The following is a 24,294-nucleotide window of genomic DNA, read 5'->3' as shown; positions in this document are numbered from 1 at the left end:
AATTTGTACCACATTTTAGCAGTGCAGTTGCTCCATTGACTGAGCTATTAAAAAAGAACAAGAAATTTCAATGGGCACAGGGGTGCCAGAAGGCATTTGACAGTTTGAAAACTGTATTGGCCATGACACTAGTTTTGGCAGTACCCAATTATGCCAAGCAATTTAAGTTGGCCGTTGACACAAGCGATATAGGATTGGGCCATATTTTTACAAGACAACGACACTGGAATTGAGAAACCGATGGGGTATTTTTCACGGAAGTTGAATGTACAACAGAGAAGATATTCAACAATCTAAAAAAAGAGACTCTGGGTCTGATGTTAGCATTGCAGCGTTTTGAGATTTACACTGCAAACAATTCGTCAAAAACAATTGTTTACACAGACCACAATCCTTTAAAGTTTCCGGACAAACTTTGAGACAGAAGTGCAAGGCTATTCAGATGGAATTTATTACTGCAACCGTTTAATTACAGGTTATACATGTGGCTGGGCAAGAAAATCTGATGGCAGATGCATTGTCAAGAGTTTGACACTGAAAGGGAAAACTGGACATTTAAAACTGGACACTGGACTGGAATGATTTCTGTTGATACCAAGGATTTGTATATATATTATGTTAATGCAGGCATCTGGTAATGTAATAGTGTGGATATATAGATAAGTAGATGAGGTAATGTAAGATAGGTTAAGAAAATGAAGCCATCTTTTTAAATTATGACGGTTCATTTTTCAGTAAGGGGGTGTCATGAAAATATTTTCATAATATTATTGTAATTTATTGTAAAGGTAGGTTAATAGTGGGGTTTGGATTCGTTTCTGTGTGTGTAGGTTTTAATTGAATTAGAGGCAACTGATCTGGGTGCTTTGCTGCATCAGAAGGGAAACTAGGTTTGAAATGCTAAATATGTAAACATGGCTGAAGGTTTAGAGTGGGAGGTGTGAAGAACATTTACATTTTTAGATAAACCAGAGTCATGAATTTCAAAGAGATGGTAAGGTGTTACACCTAGCCAACAGAGGCTAAGCCAAACAGTGTCTTTACTTTTCCCAAAGACCATATGAGTGCTATGAAAGATTTATATTATGGAAAAGGTAACATTGCAAAGACATACTGAGACAATGGGATTTACATTTAAAATGGAGAAACCTGTATAAAGAAGATGCGGTTATGTGTAAGAAGGCGGCATTCTAAGATCTAACGTGTGAAAAGCCTCCAGCCTCCATGTAGCAACCAAAGCTAAGAGAATTCATTTTAAATATCACTGTCCAGGGTATTGTGTGCTTTAGCTGGGTCTGTTGAGATCTATGTTGTTTTACTGTTGCCTTAATGGAGGTGTAACTGGGAGTTAGATTAATTAGGTGAGCTAGGAGTTATTATAGTAGTATTTGTGTAGACCTATGTATGTGCTTAAAATCATTTCTTTTATTAATAAATATTTAATTTAGTTTTGTTTAAAAACGCCAAAGACTCGGTAGACTTATTACTACTGAATTAAAGGCATGTATCTCAAAATAAAAATACGAATTGCAAAAGTAGTTGTGGCAGCTGTTTCAAGTTTCCCTCTGGGATTTGAGCAGCTCAGTATTTACCATCCGTTGTGCCATAACAACTTGCAAAGTCCAAGTGATTTTTTTTTTTTAAATGTGATGAGAGTTTTTGGTAGGAAGAACTCTGAGCCAATATAAACTAAAGGGTACAATTCTGTATTTAAAAAATGGTTCAGCCTCAACTGGAGTATTGCATCCAGTTCTGCGCACCACACTTTTAGGGAGGATGTGATGTGAAGACATTAGAGAGTGTGCAGAAGAGATTCATGAGAATGTTTCCAGGAATGAGAAACTTCAGTTAGGTAAGTAGATTGGAGAAGTTGGGACTCTTTTCCCTGGAGAAGTGAAAGTGGAGAGGAGATTTGAGAGTGGTATTCAAAATCATGAGGGGTCTGGACAGTAGACAGGGAGAAACTGTTCCCATTGGTGGAAGGATCGAGAGCCAAAGGGCACAGATTTAAAGTAATTAACAGAAGAGGCAATGGATGACATGAGCAAGAACTATTTCCACACAGCAAGTGTTCCAGATCTGGAACGCATTGTCTGAAGGTGTCGTGGAGACAGGATCAACGGAGGTTTTCAAAAGGGAATCAAATAATTATCTGAAAAGGAAGAATTTTCAGGGCTGTGGAGAAAAAAAGTCAGGGGAGTGGCACTGGGCGATGTTTCGTTCTGGGGGCATACGCTGAGGTCAGCTGCACACCTGCCAATATTTAAACAGCATGTTAAGGCCATTAAGGAAGTATTTAAGGTCATTGTTTCCGCTGCCCGTCCAGCCTTAAGGTTGGTGGGCAGGCAAAGAGGCCAAGTGGCCTTCACTTTTTTTTAAAGCTTTTATGAATTAAATTTTAAAATTTCTGAAAATCTCATCCGACACAGTCATAAGACCATAAGACATAGGAGCAGAAATTAGGCCATTCAGCCCATCGAGTCTGCTCCGCTATTCAATCATGACTGATAAGTTTCTCAACCCCATTCTCCCGCCTTCACATGAGAGGACATGTCTAATTAAATTTTCAACTGATTTACTTATTTATTTCAAAAGCGCTTCAATCTCCCTGAGGCAGCTCCGTGCAATCAGGGAGGTTGAAACACTCTTTCACGCGCATCCTCCCCCCGAGCCTGCCCGCCAACTGAAAAATTCAAGCCATAGAGAAAATGTTTCCACTTCTGGTGGCTGTCCAATACTAAGGGTCATTAGTAGTCACTATATCTAATATAATAATCTAATAAAAGGAACTCAGTTAGAATGTGGAACTAGTCGAGTTGAGGTGAATAGCATTTAAAGGGAAGCACATGTAGGAATAAATGTTATAAGACCAGAAAACATAGGAGCAGAAATTAGGCCAATCGGCCCATCGAGCCTGCTCCGCCATTCAATCATGGCTGATAAGTTTCTCAACCCCATTCTCCCGCCTTCTCCCCGAAACCTTTGATCCCCTTACCAATCAAGAACCTATCTATCTCGGTCGATTGAGTGAGATGGAGACGAGTGGAAGGAGGCACATGTGGAGCATTATACCAACAAGGGCCAGTTGGGCTAAATTCCCACCTGAAAGTTAGGATCAATTCTGCTTCCACCACTCTTTTATACATTCCAGATCACAACTCTCTGCATAACTCTTCCTAATGTCACCCCTGGTCCTTTCTCAAATCACTTTAAATCTCTTGTCCTTTGGTTGCTGACATTTCTGCCACTGGAAACAGTTTCTCCTCATTTACCCCATCAAAACCACCCAGGGTTTTGAACACCGCTGTCAAATCCCAGCTTCTCTAATTTCTCCACATAACTTTCTTTTCAATTTGTTCATGGAATGTGGGCATCACTGGCTATGCCAGCATTTATTGCCCATCCCTAATTACCCTTGTTCAGAGGGCATTTAAGAGTCAACCACATTGCTGGGGGTCTGCAGTCACATATGGTCAGACCAGGTAAGGACGGCAGGTTTCCTTCCTTAAAAGGACAATAGTGAACCAGACAGATTTTTTACGACAATCAGCAATGGTTTCATGGTCATCTGACCATGGTGGGATTCGAACCCTGGGTCTCTGGAATACTAGTCTGATGACAATACCATGATGCCACGCCTCCCCCTTATGTACTGAAGTCTCTTATCCCTGGTGCCATTCTGAAAATTGTCCTCTGCATCACCTCCTAGGCCTTGAAATCCTCCCTAGAATGTGGTGCCCAGATTTGCACACAGGACTTCAGCTGATCCTAACCAGTGTTTATAAAGTTTATATTAGCTGGCAACTTAGTCTATCCTTTTAATGGCCAATCTTCACGCATTAGCCTGGAATAACGAGTGAGAACGGAAGAACAAAAAAAGAACCGAACCCAATCTTGTCCTCGCTTGATGCCAGTATCTTTGTTATAGTTGTTGTTGATGATGATGATGATCAGGGGCTGGAAACAGCACTGATTCAGGGCAGAACTATAGAAATAGGGCACTTACACCTTGGGCATATCCAAATTGAAGTCAGTATTAAGCACATCCTAAAGGCTAGACAACACCATCATTGTCTAATGAAGGACCAAAAACCATTGAACTACAAGAGCCCTATGGACCAACAGTCTTGTTTAGCAAAGCTGCCTTCCTCTACTCCTTTATAAAATTACTGGTTGGGCATTATCATTTCAATTCTGGCCACCACACTTCCAGCAAAAGAAAGTCTAATTATCTTCCCTTGACATTCAATGGCACTCCCATTATCAAATGCCCCATCAACATTTCGGGGGTTACACTATTGACCAGAAAATTAACTGGGCCAGCTGTGTAAATACTGTGGCTATAAAAGCAGGGCAAAGACTGGCTATTCTGTGGCCTGACTCCATAAAGGCTGTCCACCATCTACAAGGCATCAGTCCAGAGTGAGATGGAATACTCCCCACTTGCTTGGATGAGTGCAGCTCCAACAACACTCAAGAAGCTCAACACCATCCAGACAAAGCAGCTCACTTGATAAGTGCTCCATCCAGCACTTTAAAACATTTGCACACCCTCTTCCACTGATGTACACTGGCAACAGTGTGTACCATTTACAAGATGCACTGCAGCAACTTGTCTAGTCTCCCTCAGCAGCTCCTTTCAAACCTGTAGAAGGGCAAGGGCAGTAGACACATGGGAACAGCACCACCTCCAAGTTCCCATCCAAGCCACACACCATCCTGACTTGGAAATATATCACCGTTCCTTCCCCATCACTGGGTCGAAATCCTGGAACTCCCTCCTTAACAGCACTGTGGGTGTACCTACACCACATGGACTGCAGCGGCTCAAGAAGGCAGCTCACCACCACCTTCTCAAGGGCAACTAGGGATGGGCAATAAATGCTGGCTTTACCAGCCACAGCTATGAGTAGAAAATAGACAAAAAAGGCTTTGAGAGGGTGCAGAGGAGATACCAGGGATGAGCAACTTTCAGTTATGTGAAAAGGCCATAGAAAATGAGATTAATTCACCTTGGAGAAGCACAGAAGATTAAGGGGAGGAGATATTATAACATGAAAGGTTTTTCTGGAGTAAATGAAGAAACCTTTCCCACTGGCAGGAAGGTCAGTTATCAGAGAACACAGGTTGAAAGTAATTGGCAAAAAGGTGAGATGAGGATTTTGTTTTAATATAAAGCAGTGATTTGTGATCGACAATGTACTGCCGGAAAGGCATTTAATAATGCCATTTCACTAACCTTCATGCCCTTCCTTGATAAATGAGGGTGTTTGGGATAATCTGAGTAGATTTTCCCCAATATTTCCTCTTCACTATTTACCTTCTATTTCCACTTCTTTTCGCTTTCTCAGTTAACATAATTTATTAACTGATGAACTGCCGTATGCATCTTCCTTAAACCCTCCATCTTAAGCTCCTTTAATCATCCCTCACAGACCATATCCTTTAAACCCATGACCATTCTAGTTACTCTATTTTGTACCCAGTTTCTGTGAATGAGACTGCATGCATTAGTTTAACTGCAGTCTGACCAGGGTATCGTGAGACCTTTGTCTAACTCCTATCAGACTAAATTCTACTATTCTGTCTGTGCATCCTACCACACCATCAACGCACCCCCCTTTACAGTGCAACTTAAACCCATACTCCGCCTGTGAGGCAGCATTTTTCTATATTGAATCAACCTTACAGATTCAGTTCAATACTAAATTAGCAAATCAGAAAGCAATTGGGTCCCACGAACTTGCACCAGCCAGCAAGCGTGGAGAAGCCTGAAGCCGGCAGCTTTTAGCTGGCCGCTTTCACTCCAGTGGGGAATTGGTGGCACTAACTTGACACTTTTGCTCTTCCCAATAGTAGTGAACTCCTGCTGATGAACCCGCCAACATGAACTCATCTGTGACCATTTTCCCTCACGTTAATAGCCCAGGCATCGGGTGTCAACAGTAAATTGAACCATCCAGGAACGTGGTGGGGTGAATAATAAAAAAAAATTGCTACCACAAAGCCAAAGCCAATCTTCTCCATAACCAGTATCATTACACAAAAGGCTTTCCAGAAAGCATTGGCACGGAGACAGGAGAAATCCTGCTGGTTGTTCCTCGTCCTAGGCCCGGGGCACAAAAGACAAACTGTAGTCTCCTTAACAGGCTGGCAATCAAACATGGGCCCTTCCAACTCTACACACATTGGGCAGAATTTTACATTCGGCGTGGGGGCGAGCCACGCCGGAAGGTAAAATGACGCGCGATGACGTCGGGCGTGCGTCCTGACATCATCGCCAACTCGCGCTATATTTCGTTTGGCGGGCGTGCGCCGGAGTCGGCTGCCGCCCGCCGATAATTGACAGGCCGATTAAGGCCATTAAACGAGGTAATTAAGCTGAATTTTACACTGCCCGTCCAACCTAACGGCCAAGCGGCCTCTACATTTTTTTAAAGGAAACCTCATCCGCGAGCAGGATGAGATTTCCTAAAGATGATACTAATTAAATAAAAGCTTCAATTTGAAGATAAAAACCTGTCCCATCTCACGTGACACAGACACACGAGGGGACATGTTTCATTAAATTTTTAACGTCCTTATCTGTTTCCTTAAAAAGCGCTTCAACCTCCCTGAGGCATCTCTGTGCCTCAGGGAGATCGAAGCGCTCTTTCGTGCGCATGCGCGAACTGTGCGCCAGGCCCGGCTCTCCCTCCTCCCCCCCCCCCCCGCCCGCACAGGTAGTGCTGCCGCTCGCGATCCACACGGGGGGGAGGGGCCTTTATGGGCCAACCCGCCTGAAATCACGTTGTGGAGCCGATCGCGGGTGGCAGTCGGCTGCCCAACCGCCCCCGCCAAGCCTGCCCGACGACTGGGAAATCCTGGTCATTATATCCAAACTAGACAATGCATTCAACTATTGAGCCGGGGGGGGGGGTGGGGGGTGGGTGGGGGGGCAGTGCGGAGGAATCTCTCTCATTTATGAAAAAAAGCCGTGTCCTGGAGTACATCGACCCCCCACCTGGGCCTAGACCCTTATTGCCCAGGCTCAAATCTAAATAAATGGCTACTTGAGGATGAGCTCCTGCCTGTGAAAATACACCTCAGCACAAGGCAGTAGGCCAGAATTTCAATTAGCCCCCAGGGCATAAAGCAGGCACCGTAGACTGACTGGACCTTATAAGAGACCTGCCTCTATTCATTTCGAGCCGATTTGTGCAACACCCTCAACACATCTGGGGGCAGTATTTTTTTTGGAACGAGCCACCTGGGTGTAAAATGGAGTGGGGGAGTGGGGGAGGCGGGGGGGGGTGGGTGGGTGGGGTGGTGGGGGAAGAAAAGCTGGGGGATGAGGGCACGCCAGAGCAATCCAAATGCTGGTACCCAGGTAAAGTTGCCAACTTCTGGGCGGACATATTGCTGGAGGTTTAATCTCATGATGTCTTAGAACTGAATCACCCAGTCAAACAGTCCCCGCCTGCAATACTTCAAGTGTTCTAGCCAAAAAAAATACTGTTTCTTTAAAAAAAAAGGAAGCACCACAATGATTTCTCTCCTGTGTTGCTTGCAGTGATGCCCAAGAGAGTAAATTTTTGTTCCTGGGAAGTCTGGGGCGATCCTGGGGGGGCGGGTGTGGGATGGAAGGATTGGGAACAAGGGAATTTTGGGTACCTGTGGGGTTTTAACTTCCTGTTCCTTGGAATGGTCCTTGGTGGCAGGTTCCCGGTGAATCACAGTCAGCAGGTGTCGCTGAAGGACTAGGGTCTCCTTGAACTCCTCCTTTGTTTTGGCTTCCAAGAGTTTCTGTCGGAAGTTCATGTCCGCAAACATTGTGGCAAAAGTCCTTCCGACTTCAATAGCAGTTTTTGTACTTTTCTGTAACGTGGGAGAAACAAAAGTGCAAAAAAAAGAATAAAACCAGGCAGATCCAGTGAACAGCTTAAGAGGACCTAAATACGTAGGAATGGGAGTGGATCATTTCCCCCTACTACCGACGCCCTCCCACCCCGAGCCCATTCCACCATTCAATGTAATCACGGCTGACCTGTGACCTAACTACATTGTGCCTTTGTGCCACATCCCTTAATACTTTTCAGTGCCAAAGATCTATCTCAGTTTTCAAATGAACCATTGATCTAGCATCAAGTGCTTTTTGCGGAAGAGAATTCCGAACCTCTACCACGGAAGCTGCTGAAGATGAAAGTCCTGTAGGGGTCAGCACTGTGCTGGAGATCCAGAGCTTCACATCAAATAGACTCGCACTCAATTCCTAAAAACAGTGGAATGATGGAAATTACACCAGTGGTCGCTGCTTGTCCTTTGTGCCTTTGTGTTTGACTAAAGGCATCTACTTAAACGTTATTTCCCTGGAGTCTTTTAAAGAAATTGCTCGATGAAAGGTGACCCAGTTCGCCCTCTACCATCCTGATTGTCGCATGAGGAAATCTGACTAATCAGTGATTAACTCATCAATTAGTCTGCAACAGGACCGGACATGAGTTCAGCAAACCTAGGGGCAGAGAGCATCCTACCCTTCTTAAAATACGTATTCAGTCCACCTTCAAAGGTTGATATAGCCCCTGCCTCAATAGTCATTTGCGACACAGCATTCCCAGGTATCGGCTCCCCCGCCCCCCTCCGACTTTTCCCCTAATGATAATCCTCAGTCTACATTCTCTTGTTGCAGATTCAACCAGTGGAAACAGTCCAGCAACGTTCAACCTTTAGTTTCGAAAGCCTCTTATTATGTCTGCTCCTAGCCTTCTCTGTTCCGCAATTATCATCTCACATCTTGACATCATTCTGCTCAAACTTCCCAACCCCTTTTCAAGGGCCATGACATCCTTCCTATAACGGGGTGCCAAGAACTGCAAGAAATGCTCCCAACCAATTCTTTGCGCAAATTCCACATGATGTCTTAGTTCTGCCATTCTCATCAAACATTATGCAACTAAAAAAGGTCCGCTCGCTCCATTAACAACAACTTGCATTTATATAGTGCCTTTAACATTGCAAAACATCCCAAGGCATTTCACAAAAGCTTTAACAAAATTTGACACCAAACCACATAACGGAGTTATTAGGGCACACAGCCAAAAGCTTCGCTGAAGAGGTAGGTTAAAAATTGGTGCCTCAGAAGGAGAGGGAGAGGGAGGAGAGGGAGGGAGCGAGGGAGCGAGGGAGCGAGGGATTTAGAAGGGGGAATCCCAGAGTTTCGGGACCAGACAGCTCAAAGCACAGCCATCAATGCTGGACCAGTCCAAATAGGGGAAGTGCAAGAGGCCGGCATTGGAGGAGTGTAGAAGGTCTCAGAACATGTAGGATAAAAGGATTAGGGAAGGTGAGGTCATGGAGGGACTTGAAAGGAAGGATGAGGATTTTAAAACTGAGGTATTGCCAGAGCAGCAACGAATGTAAATCAGTGAGCACAAGGGGTGATGGGTGAATGGGACTAGGTGCATGTTATGATACAGGCAACACAGTTTTGGGCAAGCTCAATTTTATAGAGGGTGGAAGATGGAGGCTGGTCAGAAGGACACATGAATGTTCAAGTACGGTGGGTGAGTTAATAAATTGCAACAGTTCTTACTTAGAAAAAGATTTTAAAAAGGAGCCTGATAAGCGACTTCTTGCTGTAGAAGAGAATCCATGCTATCACGCTAGTTACTGAAGTCAACGGAAAGCAAAATCGAGCAGGGTGTCAAACTGGCGGCCAAATTGAACGGACCTGTTTCAAGCTCAGCAAGTTAGGATAAAATTGCTATTTAAACTAAAGCGGTACCCAGGACTGCCAGCATCCTCAAATACTTGCATTAACTCAGGACAAAGTACCACGCTTGATTGGTGCCCTATTCACTTAAATATTCACTCCCTCCACCACCAACACACAGTAGCCGTAGAGTGTACCATCTACAAGATGCACTGCAGCAATTCATCAAGGTTCCTTATACAGGGCCTTACAAATCTACGACCATCTAGAAGGACATTGACAGCAGATGAATGGGAACATCACCACCCACAAGTTCCCTTCCAAGTCACATACAATGTCACGATTATGTGACTTGTGCATGTGTAATATTAATCTTTAATTTCATCAGCCGATCAAACATATATTGACTGTTTATGAGGGACTTTTAAATAAGCAAGCAAAGACACTGACTTAAGATGGCTGCCACAAGTCACCCGACATCTGGCATTACAGGTTGACCAGTTTTCTGGAAGGTTCCAATGTGGGATACAATTGAGACATGCCCAGACATCCTTCTATGGAATTTCCCACCTACTGATGTCAAGAACTACTTCAAAAGATTTACTGAAACTGTGCTGGACTTCACATTTGCATTTCCATAAGGCTACCTCTCAAGTGGAGACAGTGTGTCTACTGGGACAATAGCTTTACGGAAAGGTGCTCTTCATATCTCATCAAGATGGATAATGGATCATTCAGAAGCTAATGGCTGGAATATTACAGAATCTAATCACCATGAAACAATAGTAACGGCCTGTCCAGTCATGAGCTAAGGAAATACCTTCTGAAATCATTATGGGGCGAGAAGTCACATGAGATCTCTTTTCTTACAACACATGAGGCTGTTTAGGAGTAGTCTGGAAAAAGCCTGCCAAAGGGGCAGTAATACGCTCCTTCACCCAAGTTACGACTCTCTGTCTGGTACAGTTTAAAAATCCATCACAGAGATAGAGAATTTCCATTGAAAGGAACTTCAGGTGCGAAAATCATCCACTTTTAGAAAAGGCAAACTGCATTTTGAAAAGAAATTGTCTCTGGCAATTGCAGTTTTACATGGGCTTCAACTCTTGGAATTTCAATACCACCGTGGAGGAATATCTACCACAGCCACAGATACCAGTAAAGGACTCAAACAATGAACCCTCAATTATTTACCTTTTAGCACTGAAATTTAATTTGGCCAAAAAGTAACTCCTTACTGTATGGTTTGTAAATTCTCGCTCTTGTGGGTGTATGCTGCAAAGGTCCAGTCGTGGTTTTACCTTTTTAAGTATTTCTATATCTTTGCCTGGATGGGTTTTTAAACTCAATAAGAATGAACCCCTTTTTGTTTTAAATTCAAGAAATCCTGTCAAGCCCGTTCCTTTGCAATCAGCATGTAATTGGTTAAGCACAGGCTCTGAGCAAATACCTTCATCCTCTCGAAATTAAAAAAAAACCTGTTACGGTCAGACTTGTACTGGCATCATCGGAGAGTCATTTTTACCCCTCGTCATGTGGCCACAACAACAGGATCACAGGATTGTTACAGTGCAGAAGGAGCCATTCAGCCCATCGTGTCTGCACCGGCTCTCTTACTATCCATTTCCTGCCTTCACTTCGCAATTCACTCCTGCCTTCTCCCCAAAATCCTAGCACGCTCTTCCTTGCTTCTTTTGTTTATATCTTTCTAAATATGTCCACGCTGAATCTTGAAACACCTAGTCATTAACACTGCATCTTGAAAAATCCCGCCATCATCAACTCATGTCACGCTTACCCAAGGTCATCAGAGCTTTTCTCTTTATTCATTCACGGGGTGTGGGCTTCGCTGGCTGGGCCACCATTTATTGCCCATCCCTAGTTGCCCTTGAGAAGGTGGTGGTGTTGAGCTGCCTTCTTGAACCACTGCAGTCCATGTGGTGTAGGTACACTCACAGTGCTGTTAGGAAGGGAATTGCAGGATTTTGACCTAGCGACAGTGAAGGAACAGTGATATATTTCCAAGTCAGGATAGTGCGTGACTTGGAGGGGAACTTCCAGGTGGTGGTGTTCCCATCTATCTGCCGCCTTTGTCCTTCTAGATGGTAGTGGTCGTGGGTTTGGAAGGTGCTGTCTAAGGAGCCTTGGTGAATCCCCGCAGTGCATCTTCTAGATGGTACACACTGCTGCTACTGTGCGTCGGTGGTGGAGGGAGTGAATGTTTGTGGATGTGTTGCCAATCAAGTGGGCTGCTTTGTCCTGGATGGTGTCAAGCTTCTTGAGTGTTGTGGGAGCTGCACTCATCCAGGCAAGTGGAGAGTATTCCATCACACTCCTGAGTTGTGCCTTGTAGATGGTGGGCACGTTTTGAGGGGAGCAGGGGGGCTGGTCAGGGGGTGAGTTACTCGTTGCACGATTCCTAGCCTCTGCCCCCCACTGGAGGCATCCTGACTTGGAAATATATCACCGTTCCTTCGCTGTCACTGGGTCAAAATCTTGGAACACACTTACTAAGAGCACTGTGGGTGTGCCTACACCACTTGGACTGCAGCTGTTCAAGAAGCTAGCTCACCGCCAGCTTCTCAAGGGTAATTAGGGATAGGCAACAAATTCTGGCCTGGTAAGTGATGTGCACATTCCATGAACAAATAAAAAATAAGCTCGAGTCAGTAATGGGGTGGGGTGGGGGGCGGGGGGGGGGGGGGGTGGGGGGGGGGGGGGGGGATGTTATTTTGTATTTCTTAAAACAAAGTTTTAGTATTTAAATATTTTCCTGTGTGTAACCAAGCTTGGAAAACTATTGCATCATTATAGCTGTGATACATGATAGACATTAAATCATAGACAACTGTAAACATTGACCTAAAATCAACAACATGGAAGAATACGTATAGGTTCCCTTGTAGCGAGTGGAGAGAACCACGCTACCCAGAAGTCTCCTATGATTGGTCACCCTACTGACGCCAAGTATGAAGCAAGTTGGAAACCTCACCAAAACTTTAACGCAGACACAATATAAAATAGTGGATGCAGGGGCAGAGGGGCCTGGTCAGATATTTGCTTAAACCATTGAAGTTGGCAGAACAGGCTGAGAGAACAGTTAATAAAGCATAATTAGTTTTATTAATAGGAGTATAAAGTATAAGAGCAAGGAAGTCATGTTAAACCTCAGCCTCAACTGCAGTACTGTATCTGGTTCCGGGTGTTGCACTTTAGGAAGGATGTGATGGTATTTGTGAGGGTGCAGAAAAGATTCATGAAAATGGTTCCAGGGATGGGGAACTTCAGTTACGTAGAAAGACTGGAAAAGTTGGAACTATTTTCCTTGGAAAGGGGTGATTTAATAGAAGTATTCAAAATCATGAGTGGTCTGGATAGAAGGGATAGGGAGAAACTGTTCCTTTTGATGTAAAGAATGAAGACAAAATGGCTCAGATTTAAGATAATTGGCAAAAGAATCAAAGGTGGCGTGCAGAAAAACTTTTTCACACAGCGAGCGGTTAAGTTACTGGACTGCACTGCCCGAGGGGTGCGGTGGAGACAGGTTCAGTCAAGGCACTCAAAATGGAACTGGATCATTATCTGAAAAGGAGGAATGTGCAGAGCTAAGGGGTGAAGGTAAGGGAATGGCACTAGGTGAATTGCTCCTTTGGAGAGCCAGCACACATGCAGCAGGCTGAATGGCCTCCTCCTGTTCTGTAACCATTCTGATTTCTGTGTGTTAGTCAATCGGTTATCAAATGCAAGTGACGATACCCTAATACATGCACCCACCAAGCAGGAAGTAATGCTCATCTTCACAGCATTCTTCAGTCTGCTAGAAAATGGCACCACGCACACAAGTGGGGTTTGAACTTCTTAAAGAATAGGGAATGGCTTCACACCCCAAGCTCCTCAACACAATCCACAAGGCCACACTCCTCCAAGAAGATCACCAGTCGCTAGTTCTTAACGTGAAATTTGGCTATACTTAATGAGCCAGGGCAGGGTTCAACAATTTAAAAAAGGTTTCATCTTCAGACAAGATGACAAGTATGATCATGCCCGTTTGGAAGATGGAACTAAAGCAGGTGAATGGAGCTAACTGAGATCAGCCACGATCTAACTGAACAGGCTCAAGGGGCTGAAGGGCACCTGCCCTTCCTCAATTCAAGCAATCACTATCTGGTTTGACAGTCGCTTTTTTTTTTAAACATCAACAGCCCACCTGATGATTTATGTTGATGTTCTGCTTGCTTTAGGAAAAGGAAAAGAAATTACACAGCTATTGGGAAAGGGCAGAAGTGTGGGTTTAATTGCAAAGCGTTTTCACAGAGCCAGCACTGGCATGATGGCATAATGGCCTCCTTCTGTGCTGTAAGATTCTGTGATTGGAGAGATGGATTGTTTGGTGACCAAAGCAATAAATCATTGCTGAGAGTCATGTGATTTTAAACCAAAGAAATGCATGTCGATTTCACATTATGAAGAGATAGGGTTATATGAAAAAACATAGGAGGTGACTCCTGAGGAGCATGGATCTCTTGAGCCTAATGGCTGTTGCTGTATTGTACATCCTACTAAATACAATGCAGATTGTTACAGCAAGCGTCCCTTAAAAGGGACTGAAGGTTGGTTGCTAAATTTGCTGATGACGCAAAGGTAGGTAGGAAAGTATGCTGTGAAGAGGGCATAAGGAGGCTACAAAGTGACATAGATAGGTTAAGTGAGTGAGCAAAGGTCTGGCAAATGGAATATAATGTGGGAAAATATGAAATTGTCCATTTTGGCAGGTAGAATAAAAAAGAAGCAGATTATCTAAATGGTGAGGGATTGCAGAGCTCTGAGATTCAGAGGGATCTGGGTGTCCTAGTGCATGAATCGCAAAAGATTAGTATGCAGGTACAGCAAGTAATTAGGAAAGCTAATAGAATGTTATCATTTATTGTGAGGGGAATTGATTACAAAAGTAGGGAGATTATACTTCAGTTATACAGGGCACTGGCGAGACCACTTCTGAAGTAGTGTACAGTATTGGTCTCCTCATTTGAGGAAGGATGTAAATGCATCAGCAGTTCAGAGAAGGTTTAGTAGACTAATAGTAGGGATGAACAGGTTGTTTTATGAGGAAAGGTTGGACAGGTTAGGCTTGTATCCACTGGAGTTTAGAAGAGCAAGAGGTGACTTGATTGAAACCTTTAAAATCCTGAGGGGTCTTGACAGGATGGATGTAGAGAGGGTATTTCCTCTTGTGGGAGAATCTAGAACTAGGGGTCACAGTTTAAAAATAAGGGGTCGCTCATTTTAGACAGAGAAGAGGAGAATTTTTTCCTCTCAGAGGGTCATCAGTCTTTGGAACTCTCTTCCTCAAAAGGCAGTGGAAGGACAATCTTTGAATGTTTAAGGCAAAGGTAGATAGATTCTTGATAAAACAAGGGAATGAAAGGTTATCAGGAGTAGGCGGGAGGTTAATCAGGTCAGCACGATCTTAGTGAATGGTGGGGCATGTTTGACAGGCCGAGTGGCCTACTCCTGTATCTAATTTGTATGTACATTTGTGTTACTTCATTTGAACAGATGAACTACTCTGTTCAAAGTATTCTGCTTCACCAAATCATATTTTACATTGTTAATACCTATAGCTTTCCAATTGTTAGAAAAACTGAGGAGGTCTAACAGCATCTGTGGAGAGAAAAACAGAGTTGACGTTTCGAGTCCAGATGACTCTTCTTCAGGGCAGTCACATGGACTCAAATCGTCAACTCTGTCTTTCTCGCCACAGATGCTGTTAGACCTGCTGAGTTTTTCCAGCATTTTCTGTTTTTGTATCAGATTTCCAGCACCGCAGTATTTTGCTTTTACCTTTCCAATTGTTGATCTTTTTGCATGCTCCGTTTTAAATGAAACATTACAAGAGTTTTATTTAAAGGGTGTGGAGGGTTAATTTTTTTTAAAAACTGGAGACTTTTCAGCCATCAATTCAAGGGCCACTAATTGGGAGGCAAGGAAGTCAGAACTATTTGTACTGACTACAACAGCATTATAATGCTCTAGTTCATTGCCAATTCTGCCCCATCTTGTTTACATCCCAGCCAGAAGAAACATCAGAAAAATAGGGCTAGCCAGAATCTAAGGCCAGTTGCTGGAACGCTCTGGTTTAATAAAAGAAATAAAGTGATCTTCCCAAGTCAAGCCTTAAGTGAGTTTGACAGGATCATTTCTGATGTTATTAGAAGCTGTGCGAGACCCACGCAATGGGTGCCAGGAACACCCTAACAATTTATACATGGTTTAAGAGAATAAGGGTCAGTGGAGATGCATGTGCCCAGTGCCATATTCCAGGCTGCAATCTTCATCACATGATACAATCACTGCTCGTACTCCAAGCCAAGTCTTTACAGATTGCATAAAGCACCCTTCATCATTATCTACCTTAAGTCTACCCCAACTTCTTGGTGTGAGGCACGCAAGCGTGAGAGAGCAAGAGCAACACGAGCAGGGGAGCCCGAGCGCAAGAATGAGAGCGTGCGCAAGAGGAGAGGACATGAGCACCAGAGAGATAGAGAGCGTGCGAGAGAGAGAGCGCGCAAGCCCTCATGCTCTCTCTCGTAGGGGGCGTGGGACAGAGCGCGCGCAAGCACTCATGCTCTCTCTCATAGGGGGCGTGGGACGTGGGACAGAGAGAGGGCGAGAGCGCGCACGAGAGGGAGAAAGCGTGTGCGTGAGAGCGCACATGCGAGAGCAAGAGAGAGAGAGAGTGTGCGTGCATGCACAAGAGAGAAATAGAAAGAACACAGCAAGTCTCTTATGGTAAACTACACAAGAATGCAGGAGGGAACTCGAGCTCAGATTGTAGAAATCAAGATCACAAGAATCTGAATGGGACTGAAAGATTTGCCTGACTTTGCTAGAGAGTGGAATCTCCAGGGTAACCCTGGCTGTTTTCAGTCATTAGAAGTTATCTGGCTGGAAAAAGAGAGCAAGACCTTTCAAACTAAGAATCAGTTTGGCCTGGTTGCTGGAGAATAGAATATCTACTTAAGGGACATGAGTAAAGTATGAGTATGGAGAGAGGTTTTGATAGTGTTAAAACATCAGCAATGGAATTAAAACATCAGCAATGGAATTAAAACATCAGCAATGGAATTAAAACATCAGCAATGGAATTAAAACATCAGCAATGGAATTAAAACATCAGCAATGGAATTTTTCTGTAGTTTAAGAGTATAAGTTGCCTACAAAATAATATTTGGACAAGAGCAAATAGCGAGGATGCTGGAAATTCGAAATAAAAACAACAAAAATGTTGGAAAAGCTTGGGGTCATGCTTGCAGATTGAACGGAGCTATTCCACAAAGCTTCCTGTCACTTGTCATTTTAAGTCCGCATCTTGCTCCCAATCTGACCTTTCTGCTACAATGTTCCAATGAAGCTCAATGCATGCTGGAGGAAGAGTACCTCATCTTTCTTCTCGGTACTCTACAGCCTTCCGGGCTCAATTCAGAGTTCAACAATTTTGGATCATTTCCTCTGCCTCCATCTTGTTCTGTGTGTTTTCTTTATTTATTTTGGTGGCTTGTTTCTCCCTTTATCCCTTCACATTGCAATCAGGTGGCTACTATAGCTATTCTCACCTCATCTGGACACAACCTTTGCTTCTTTCAAATTCTAATTACCACTCTTTGGTATTTGCATCATTAATCTTTTGCTGGTTAATCTCTCCTACCCTCCACCCTAACACAGACCTTCCCTTTCTCTTTCCTGTCCCCTCTCCCCTTTCCCCTTTCCACTGGCTTACATTTCTGTCTTTCTTCAGTTCTGATGAAAGTTCATCAACCTGAAATGTTAACTCTCTGTCTTTCCCCATAGATGATGCCAGCCCTGCAAAGTATTTCCAGCATTTTCTATGTTTTTATTTCAATGTTTAGTCATTTTTTTTTTTTTTTTTTTTGTTACAGTAAAAGACTTAAAATGTGAAATTTTGTTGTGCAATTCCTTTGAGTTGGCCACTGGGAATTCAACTTTCTTTTTACAAGTTAGCAGTCTTTACTTGTAGTAGAATTTTCAACATGAACTCTTAAAGTTCCAAATAAAAACCCCACACCTTTAGCAATGCAGCATTCCCTCAGCACCACATTGACCTGTGGTGTCCAGGTTAGGTAAACCCGTTGGGTGGAGCTAATAATATCAAGAAGAAGCAAAACAATTCTATCCTGTGTGATATCCCCATTCTCTATCTCTACTGCTACAAGTCAAAGTGCATCCATAAAGTAGCATATTCAAAATTACCATTTTTGGCGGCACCAGGATCAGTATAACATAGCGAACCTCACAGCAATTCTCACCCCAGTTCTGAGGCCTTTCCAATCGGCATATGCAAACGTGCCGTCTCTGGAGTGTTGCTACAGTGCACCTGAGAGGGAGAAGGGAGAAAACATTGCAAGGATTTATACAAAAGTAATTTGCCTGGAACTGAGCAATATTTGTAGTTATTCATGACCAGAAGCAACTCCATATCATACATAAGCCAACATCCACGTCTCATACCAGCCTGAGAAAAAGCAAAATTCCTTAAACTAGCCTCAATGCAAAAGAAAGAGGAAAAAGCCCATTGAAGAACAAGGAGCCAAAACCCCACTTAAATTCAATGACTAAATAGCTATATTTTTCCCACAGGCTTAATCACTGATCTGTACTGACTTAGTCTCAGCCAATGCGGCAGAAAGGGTTATAATTGGACAAAACCTCCGAGGTTAGAGTGGCTGAAATAAATAGGTAAATATGAAAGTCACTACTTGGGTCCCCACCCCTAAACCATTATTTGCCAACTAGTGCTGGAAGGAACACACAAGTGGGTGATAGGATGTGAAGAGGATCGTCCTCAGCTCTGATCCTCCTCAAGCGCCAGCATGCACTGTTGAGGCTGACCCTGGAGGCGGAGTGCTGCTTGTGCTAGTGTGGTAACAGGGTATAGCCCCTCCTGCTGTCCATCAGGGAGACATGTGATGTTCTGTTAAGGCTCCGACCAATGAGCCTGAAGCGCAGGCAATCCAGGGGGCGGAGCTTCCTGACAAGAGTCCTGGCCAAGCGTGTAGCGCCTGGAAAGCTCTTTGTAATAAAAGTTTAGCCTCGTCTTGTTGAAACCTGTCCGCTCCATTGAGTCATTACATTTGGTGACGAGGATAAGATTAGCTCCAGCTCTGCGTCTTGCCCTGTCACTGCGGGCACATCGAATGTTAAGAAAAAAAAAGACTGCTCGCCAGTTATGCCACTCTTCAGCAGAATCGGTCCATATGGTGTGACTGTGGAAGACTGGAGCTAGTATGTACAGCACCTTGGTTTTTTATTTTGCAGCGAGCGAGATTACCACAGAGGAAAAGCAGAAAGCAATCCTCCTGAGTTTATGCAGTAAAACACACAACCTCATTCACAACCTGATGGTCCGGAGCGCGCCCAACTCTTAAGTCCTGTAATGAATTAGTAGGCCTCAAGAAAACGCACTTCCAGCCAAAGACATCGGTAATAATGCAGCGTTTTAAATTTAATCTCGAGTTAGGGTTCCAGGAGAGTCCATTGCAACCTATGTAGTGAACCTCAAGCAGTTGACAGAACACTGTGACTTCAGGGACACATTAAATGATATGCTGTGGGACCAATTAGTTTATGGAGTTAAGGACAGCACCATTTATTCGCTGAGGTCAACATCGACTTGAGGCGTCTCCTGGAAATCTCCCTCGCCATGGGAAGTGCGAGAGACTCGCAGGCTTTGCAACACATACAACATGGCGCCGCTCTTCATGTGGGGCGGGAACCTACTACCAGGCGTGGCGTGAAAACCAGACCCACAACATCGAAGCGAGAGGCAATGTCCGCTGTTAGAAACATGAAAAGGCCGATTAGAAACATTTCAGCAGCAGCTTCGAGATTAAGTTGTTATAGATGTGGAGATGGCCACAGAGCAGACACCTGTAAATTCAAAGAGGCAGGATGTCACTACTGCCATAAGAAAGGTCACGTAGTAAGGCAAATGCTGGGCAAAGTTGAAACAGCCCGCAAAGCAGCAAACCAACATGATTGAATTAAAAAATACAGCAGAAATTGAATCTGCCAACACCGGCGTTTATTCCCTGTATAATGTAACCTCTAAAAACCAAACCTATCACTGTGACAATCCAAGTGATTGAGAAGCCACTAATAATGGAGATAGCTACAGGTGCCTTAACTACAGTGATGGGAAAGTACAACTTCAAATACCTTAATGAAGGAAAACAGTCAATAAACCTGGAGCGGACAAAAACTAAATTAAGGACATCCACGGGAGAATCCATTCAGGTAAAGGGTATCACCAAAGTACCAGTTCCTTACAAGCAACAGACAGCCCAGCTGCCTGCAATAATTGTGAAAAGGAAGGTTCATCAGTCGTATTCAGGGTGAAGAAATTCCACCAGTACCTGCATGGTCGCCATTTCATTGTATCAGACCATAAACAATTAGTTGGTTTATTCAGGCCACCCCGCCAACAGCATCAGCAAGGATACAACGATAGGCTTGGATATTATCTGCGTATGCATATTCTTGTAGCTACCGTCCTGGCCTACACATTGCAAATGCACGCAGTCGTCTCCCATTGCCAGACAGTATTGTGCATACTCCCGCAGGAATTAGGGCTATTATTAAACTTCTTAGATTCTTCGTGTGTGTGTGTGAAACAAATTAGAAATTGGACAGAGATCCAACATTATCGAAAGCCAGGGACTTTGTTTTAAAGGGATGGTCAAACTTGCCTGTATCTGAAGAACTGAGACCATTCCATGTCAGACAGACGAAATTGAGCACCAAGACGGGATTTTGTTGTAGGGGTCAAGAGTGGTGGTCCCACCACAAGGCAGAGACCTGCTCTTGATAGAACTCCATAGTGCCCATCCGGGCATATCAAAAACGAAAATGCTCGCACAAAACTATGTCTGGTGGCCAGGCATTGACGGAGATATTGAAAGCTTGGTCAAACACTGTCTCCACTGTCAGCACCAACAGAAGTTGCCTGTTCTGGGTCCCCTGCAGCCGTGGGTGTGGTCTGGTCAACTCTGGGTTCGATTACATATCAATTACGTAGTAGCAGTCTTGGGTACCGTACTCTTGTTAGTTGTAGATGCAAATTCGAAATGCATGGATGTACATGAAGCCAAGTTGCCAACGTCAAACACAACTGTCGAGAAGCTACGTCACAGTTTCAGCATACATTGCCTACCTGAAATTGTCATTTCAAATAATGGCACCAATTTTACCACCACAGAGTTTCAGAAATTTATGGATCCAAATGGAATCTGACATATTAAAACAACTCCTTACCATCCATCATCAAAAGGCTTAGCCAAGACAGCAGTACAACCTTTGAAGTCTGGTATGAAAAAACTATCGGAAGGCACTCTGGAGTCTTCACTTTCCCGCTATCTTTTCAGCTATTGTACAACGCCACATTCGACTACGGGTTTAACACCGTTTGAATTATTGATGAAACACCGCCTGCATACATAGTTACACCTGGTGTTTCCAAATTTAATGGGGAAGTTAGAGTGTAGTCAGAGTGATCAAAAATTGAATCACAACATACGCAGCAAAGCTCACACATTCGCTGTAGGTGACAAAGTATTCATGCAAAATTTCAGCAGCGAATCCTGTTGGGTTCCTGGAACCATTGTCTCAGAGACTGGTCCATTACCTTTCCAAGTACAAGTGAGAGAGAGAGAATCGTCCATAAGCACATGGATCAGATTTATGCCAGAGGGGCATTCTAACAACCAACTATTCCGCCTGTGATTAGCATCAAACCATCAATTCCTGAGGTGACTGTTTGACCTAGGATAAACGTGCCCAATGTCCTAAACTGCCATGTTCCAATGATGTGTCTCATGCAGCAGTACCAGGTCCTGTTGAGAAACCTCAAGTGGTCAAGCTACGCCATATAAGGAGAGCACCACAGAGACTTGATCTTTAGTCACCTGCAGTTGTATGTCTGTATGTATACGTTGTTGGATGTTCAAATGTTTGCCTGTTAATAGAAATTGTAAACAAAACTAAGGGGGGAGGAAGTGTGGTAACTGAGGGTATAGCCCCTTCTACTGCCTACCAGGGGTCACGTGATGATTTGTTAAGGCTCTGACCAGCGAGTCCCAAGTGCAGGAAATCTGGGGAGGTGATAAGAGTCCTGGCCGAGTGCGTAGCACCTGAAAAGTTCTCTGTAATAAAGCTTAGCTGTTTCTTGTTGAAACCTGTCCGCTCTGTTGAGTCATTACAGCTAGAGACGAGAGGAGATGGCACGAGTGAAATCTCAGCACCAGTCTGTACCTTCAGGGAGGGTAGAAGCAATTCTGAGGTTGGGAAATCGGGCAAGGCTGCTCATTACTCCTAGCTGATAGACAATTTTGATCTGGCAAGGCTTCAGATTATATTTTGAAAGAAAAAAAAATTCGTGGCGGCATTAAGTCAGGTTGTGGGGGCTTTCGGAACCCAGTCCTACCCAAGCAGATTTTTGTTAGAGGAAAGAATATGCCAAACAGATGTCTTTCCTTGTTCAATGCCTACATTGTTCCTGAAAAATCTGTAAATGTAAAAAAAAAAAATTTACCTAGTAAGTGTATCCATATGTGATCCAAGAGCAAGAGAAATTTGAAGAGCCACCTACTTAATATGGCCTGGGGTAGATAAAAGAAACTGCGCCTCAGGCTATGCATCACAGCGGGGCCAATAATCAGGGTTGGATGAGTATTTCCAAGTAATATGTCTTCACGGTGTCTTGCGATATTAAGGATGAAAGTCCACCCTTGATCAGCTTGACCAGGTTGTCAAACACATGCATCAATTCACACTGCACCACACTTCAGCCTGGACACGAGCTAGATTAAAAGAGCTCTCCCATTAACACTTTCCAAAATGTTAACAGTGCAACTGGGTTAGCTGGGAGGGCAGGTTATATAGCCTGGACCCACTGAGGTGATGACAAAACACAACAGCACAGCTTCAGCAATTCAATCCATTCTATGTGAACGCAGTCCCACGACTGGGAAGACCATGGCTTGGTAGTAATGGCACTGAACTAATAAACCCAGAGGCCCAGGCTAATGCCCTGGGCACACGGGTTCAAATCCCACCAAAGCAGCTGGTGGAATTTAAATAAAATTAATAAATCTGGAATTGAAAGCTAGTCTCGGTAATCATCGATCATTGTAAAAATCTATCTGGTTCACTGATGCCCCCTTAGGGAAGAAGGAAATCTGCTGTCCTTACCCAGTCTGGCCTACATGCGGCTCAAGAGCCACAGCAATGTGGTTGACTCTTAACTGCCCTCTGAAATGGCCGAGCAAGCCACTCAGCTAAGGGCAATTAGGGACGGGCAATAAATGCTGGCCTTGTCAGCAACACCCACACCCCATGAAGGAATAAAGAAAAAAAATACTCACTTGAAGCAAACTCCAGTGATTGATGGCAGCAATGAAAATGACAATTCCTGCAACGCACCAAAATGATTCCACAAATCCAAAGTTATGAGGAAAATTGAGGGGATATTGGAATTGTGGGTTACAAGACTATGAACAAATTGCCAGGAAGACAATTAAAACAAAGCAGGTAAATAAGTTGAAAGGCTAAGGGAGGAGAAATTGCAGGATATTGAAGTGTAGAGCTCAATCGACAGGTACAGGCTTATTGGGCCCAATATTGGCAAATAAACTCACATTTATATAGCAACTTTCACATCATCAGGATGCGTCAAGTGCTTTGCAACCAATTGCTTTTTGAGACATGGCCTCAGTTTAGCATTTGATCTGAAAAAAAATCACTGACTGTTCAGCACTCCCTCAGTACTGATGTGTCAGCCCAGGAGAGTAAGTGACTCAACATCACCCACGCAGTAAGATAAGGACAATGGTATTTGAGGAGTCACTACTGGTAGCAGCAGTGTAAAGTTTCAGAGGCAGGTGGATGGACATAGAGCCCGATGCTGACAATCATACAGAGCGATTTAAGACGATGTTTGCAACACAGAATATGGGGTCAACCGCTCAACTTGAGCTGCTCTCCTGCTTTGCAATGCAGCTCCCAATGTGTTACATGTTGTGAGCAACCACCACCACCACGTTACTCTCAACATATGGTGACCTCTTTCGAGGTCTGTTGGGTGAGAGGGGAAGAACAAATAGTACAATGGCTCAATCCTACCAGCCCCAACATTTTACCCAAGGTTTTTTTTTTAAGACCCATAGGCTGATCCCTCTTGCATTTCTGTTGTTTACAAAGTTGAGTGATCACATTTGGCTATGTTCACATTAAAAATGATAACCATGCAAACAAGGAGCAGGAGTAGCCCATTAAGCCCCTTGAGCCTGCTCCGCCATTTAATAAGATCATGGCTGACCTGATAGTAACCTGAAATCTGTACCCCACCTACCCTTGTTAACCTATCACCCCCTAGCTTACCAAGAATCTATTCACCTCTGCCTTAAAATATTCATAGACTCTGCTTCCACCACCTTTTCAGGAAGAGATTTCCAAAGACTCATGACCCTTGAGTGAAAAAGTTTCACCTCATGGGCAGCCCCTTATTTTTAAAAGGGTGACCCCTAGTTCTA

General features: G+C 43.9%; 1 protein-coding gene across 2 annotated transcripts in view; it reads right to left on the bottom strand.

Annotated features, from left to right (window-relative positions):
• The window catches only part of slc4a11 (solute carrier family 4 member 11), a 232,749-nt gene that overhangs the window by 78,329 nt on the left and 130,126 nt on the right, over nucleotides 1–24,294 (bottom strand). For both annotated transcript variants that reach the window (XM_078554605.1, XM_078554596.1), the window contains exons 7-8: nucleotides 17,960–18,083; nucleotides 7,654–7,857 (exon numbers count right to left, since the gene is read on the bottom strand). In XM_078554605.1, coding sequence (XP_078410731.1) covers nucleotides 7,654–7,857; nucleotides 17,960–18,083 — 328 coding nt within the window. The remainder of the gene's footprint in view (nucleotides 1–7,653; nucleotides 7,858–17,959; nucleotides 18,084–24,294) is intronic.

This window comes from Cetorhinus maximus, chromosome 1 (assembly GCF_964194155.1).
Source record: "Cetorhinus maximus chromosome 1, sCetMax3.hap1.1, whole genome shotgun sequence".
Lineage (NCBI taxonomy): Eukaryota > Metazoa > Chordata > Chondrichthyes > Lamniformes > Cetorhinidae > Cetorhinus > Cetorhinus maximus.
This window is presented reverse-complemented; position numbering and strand designations above follow the sequence as displayed.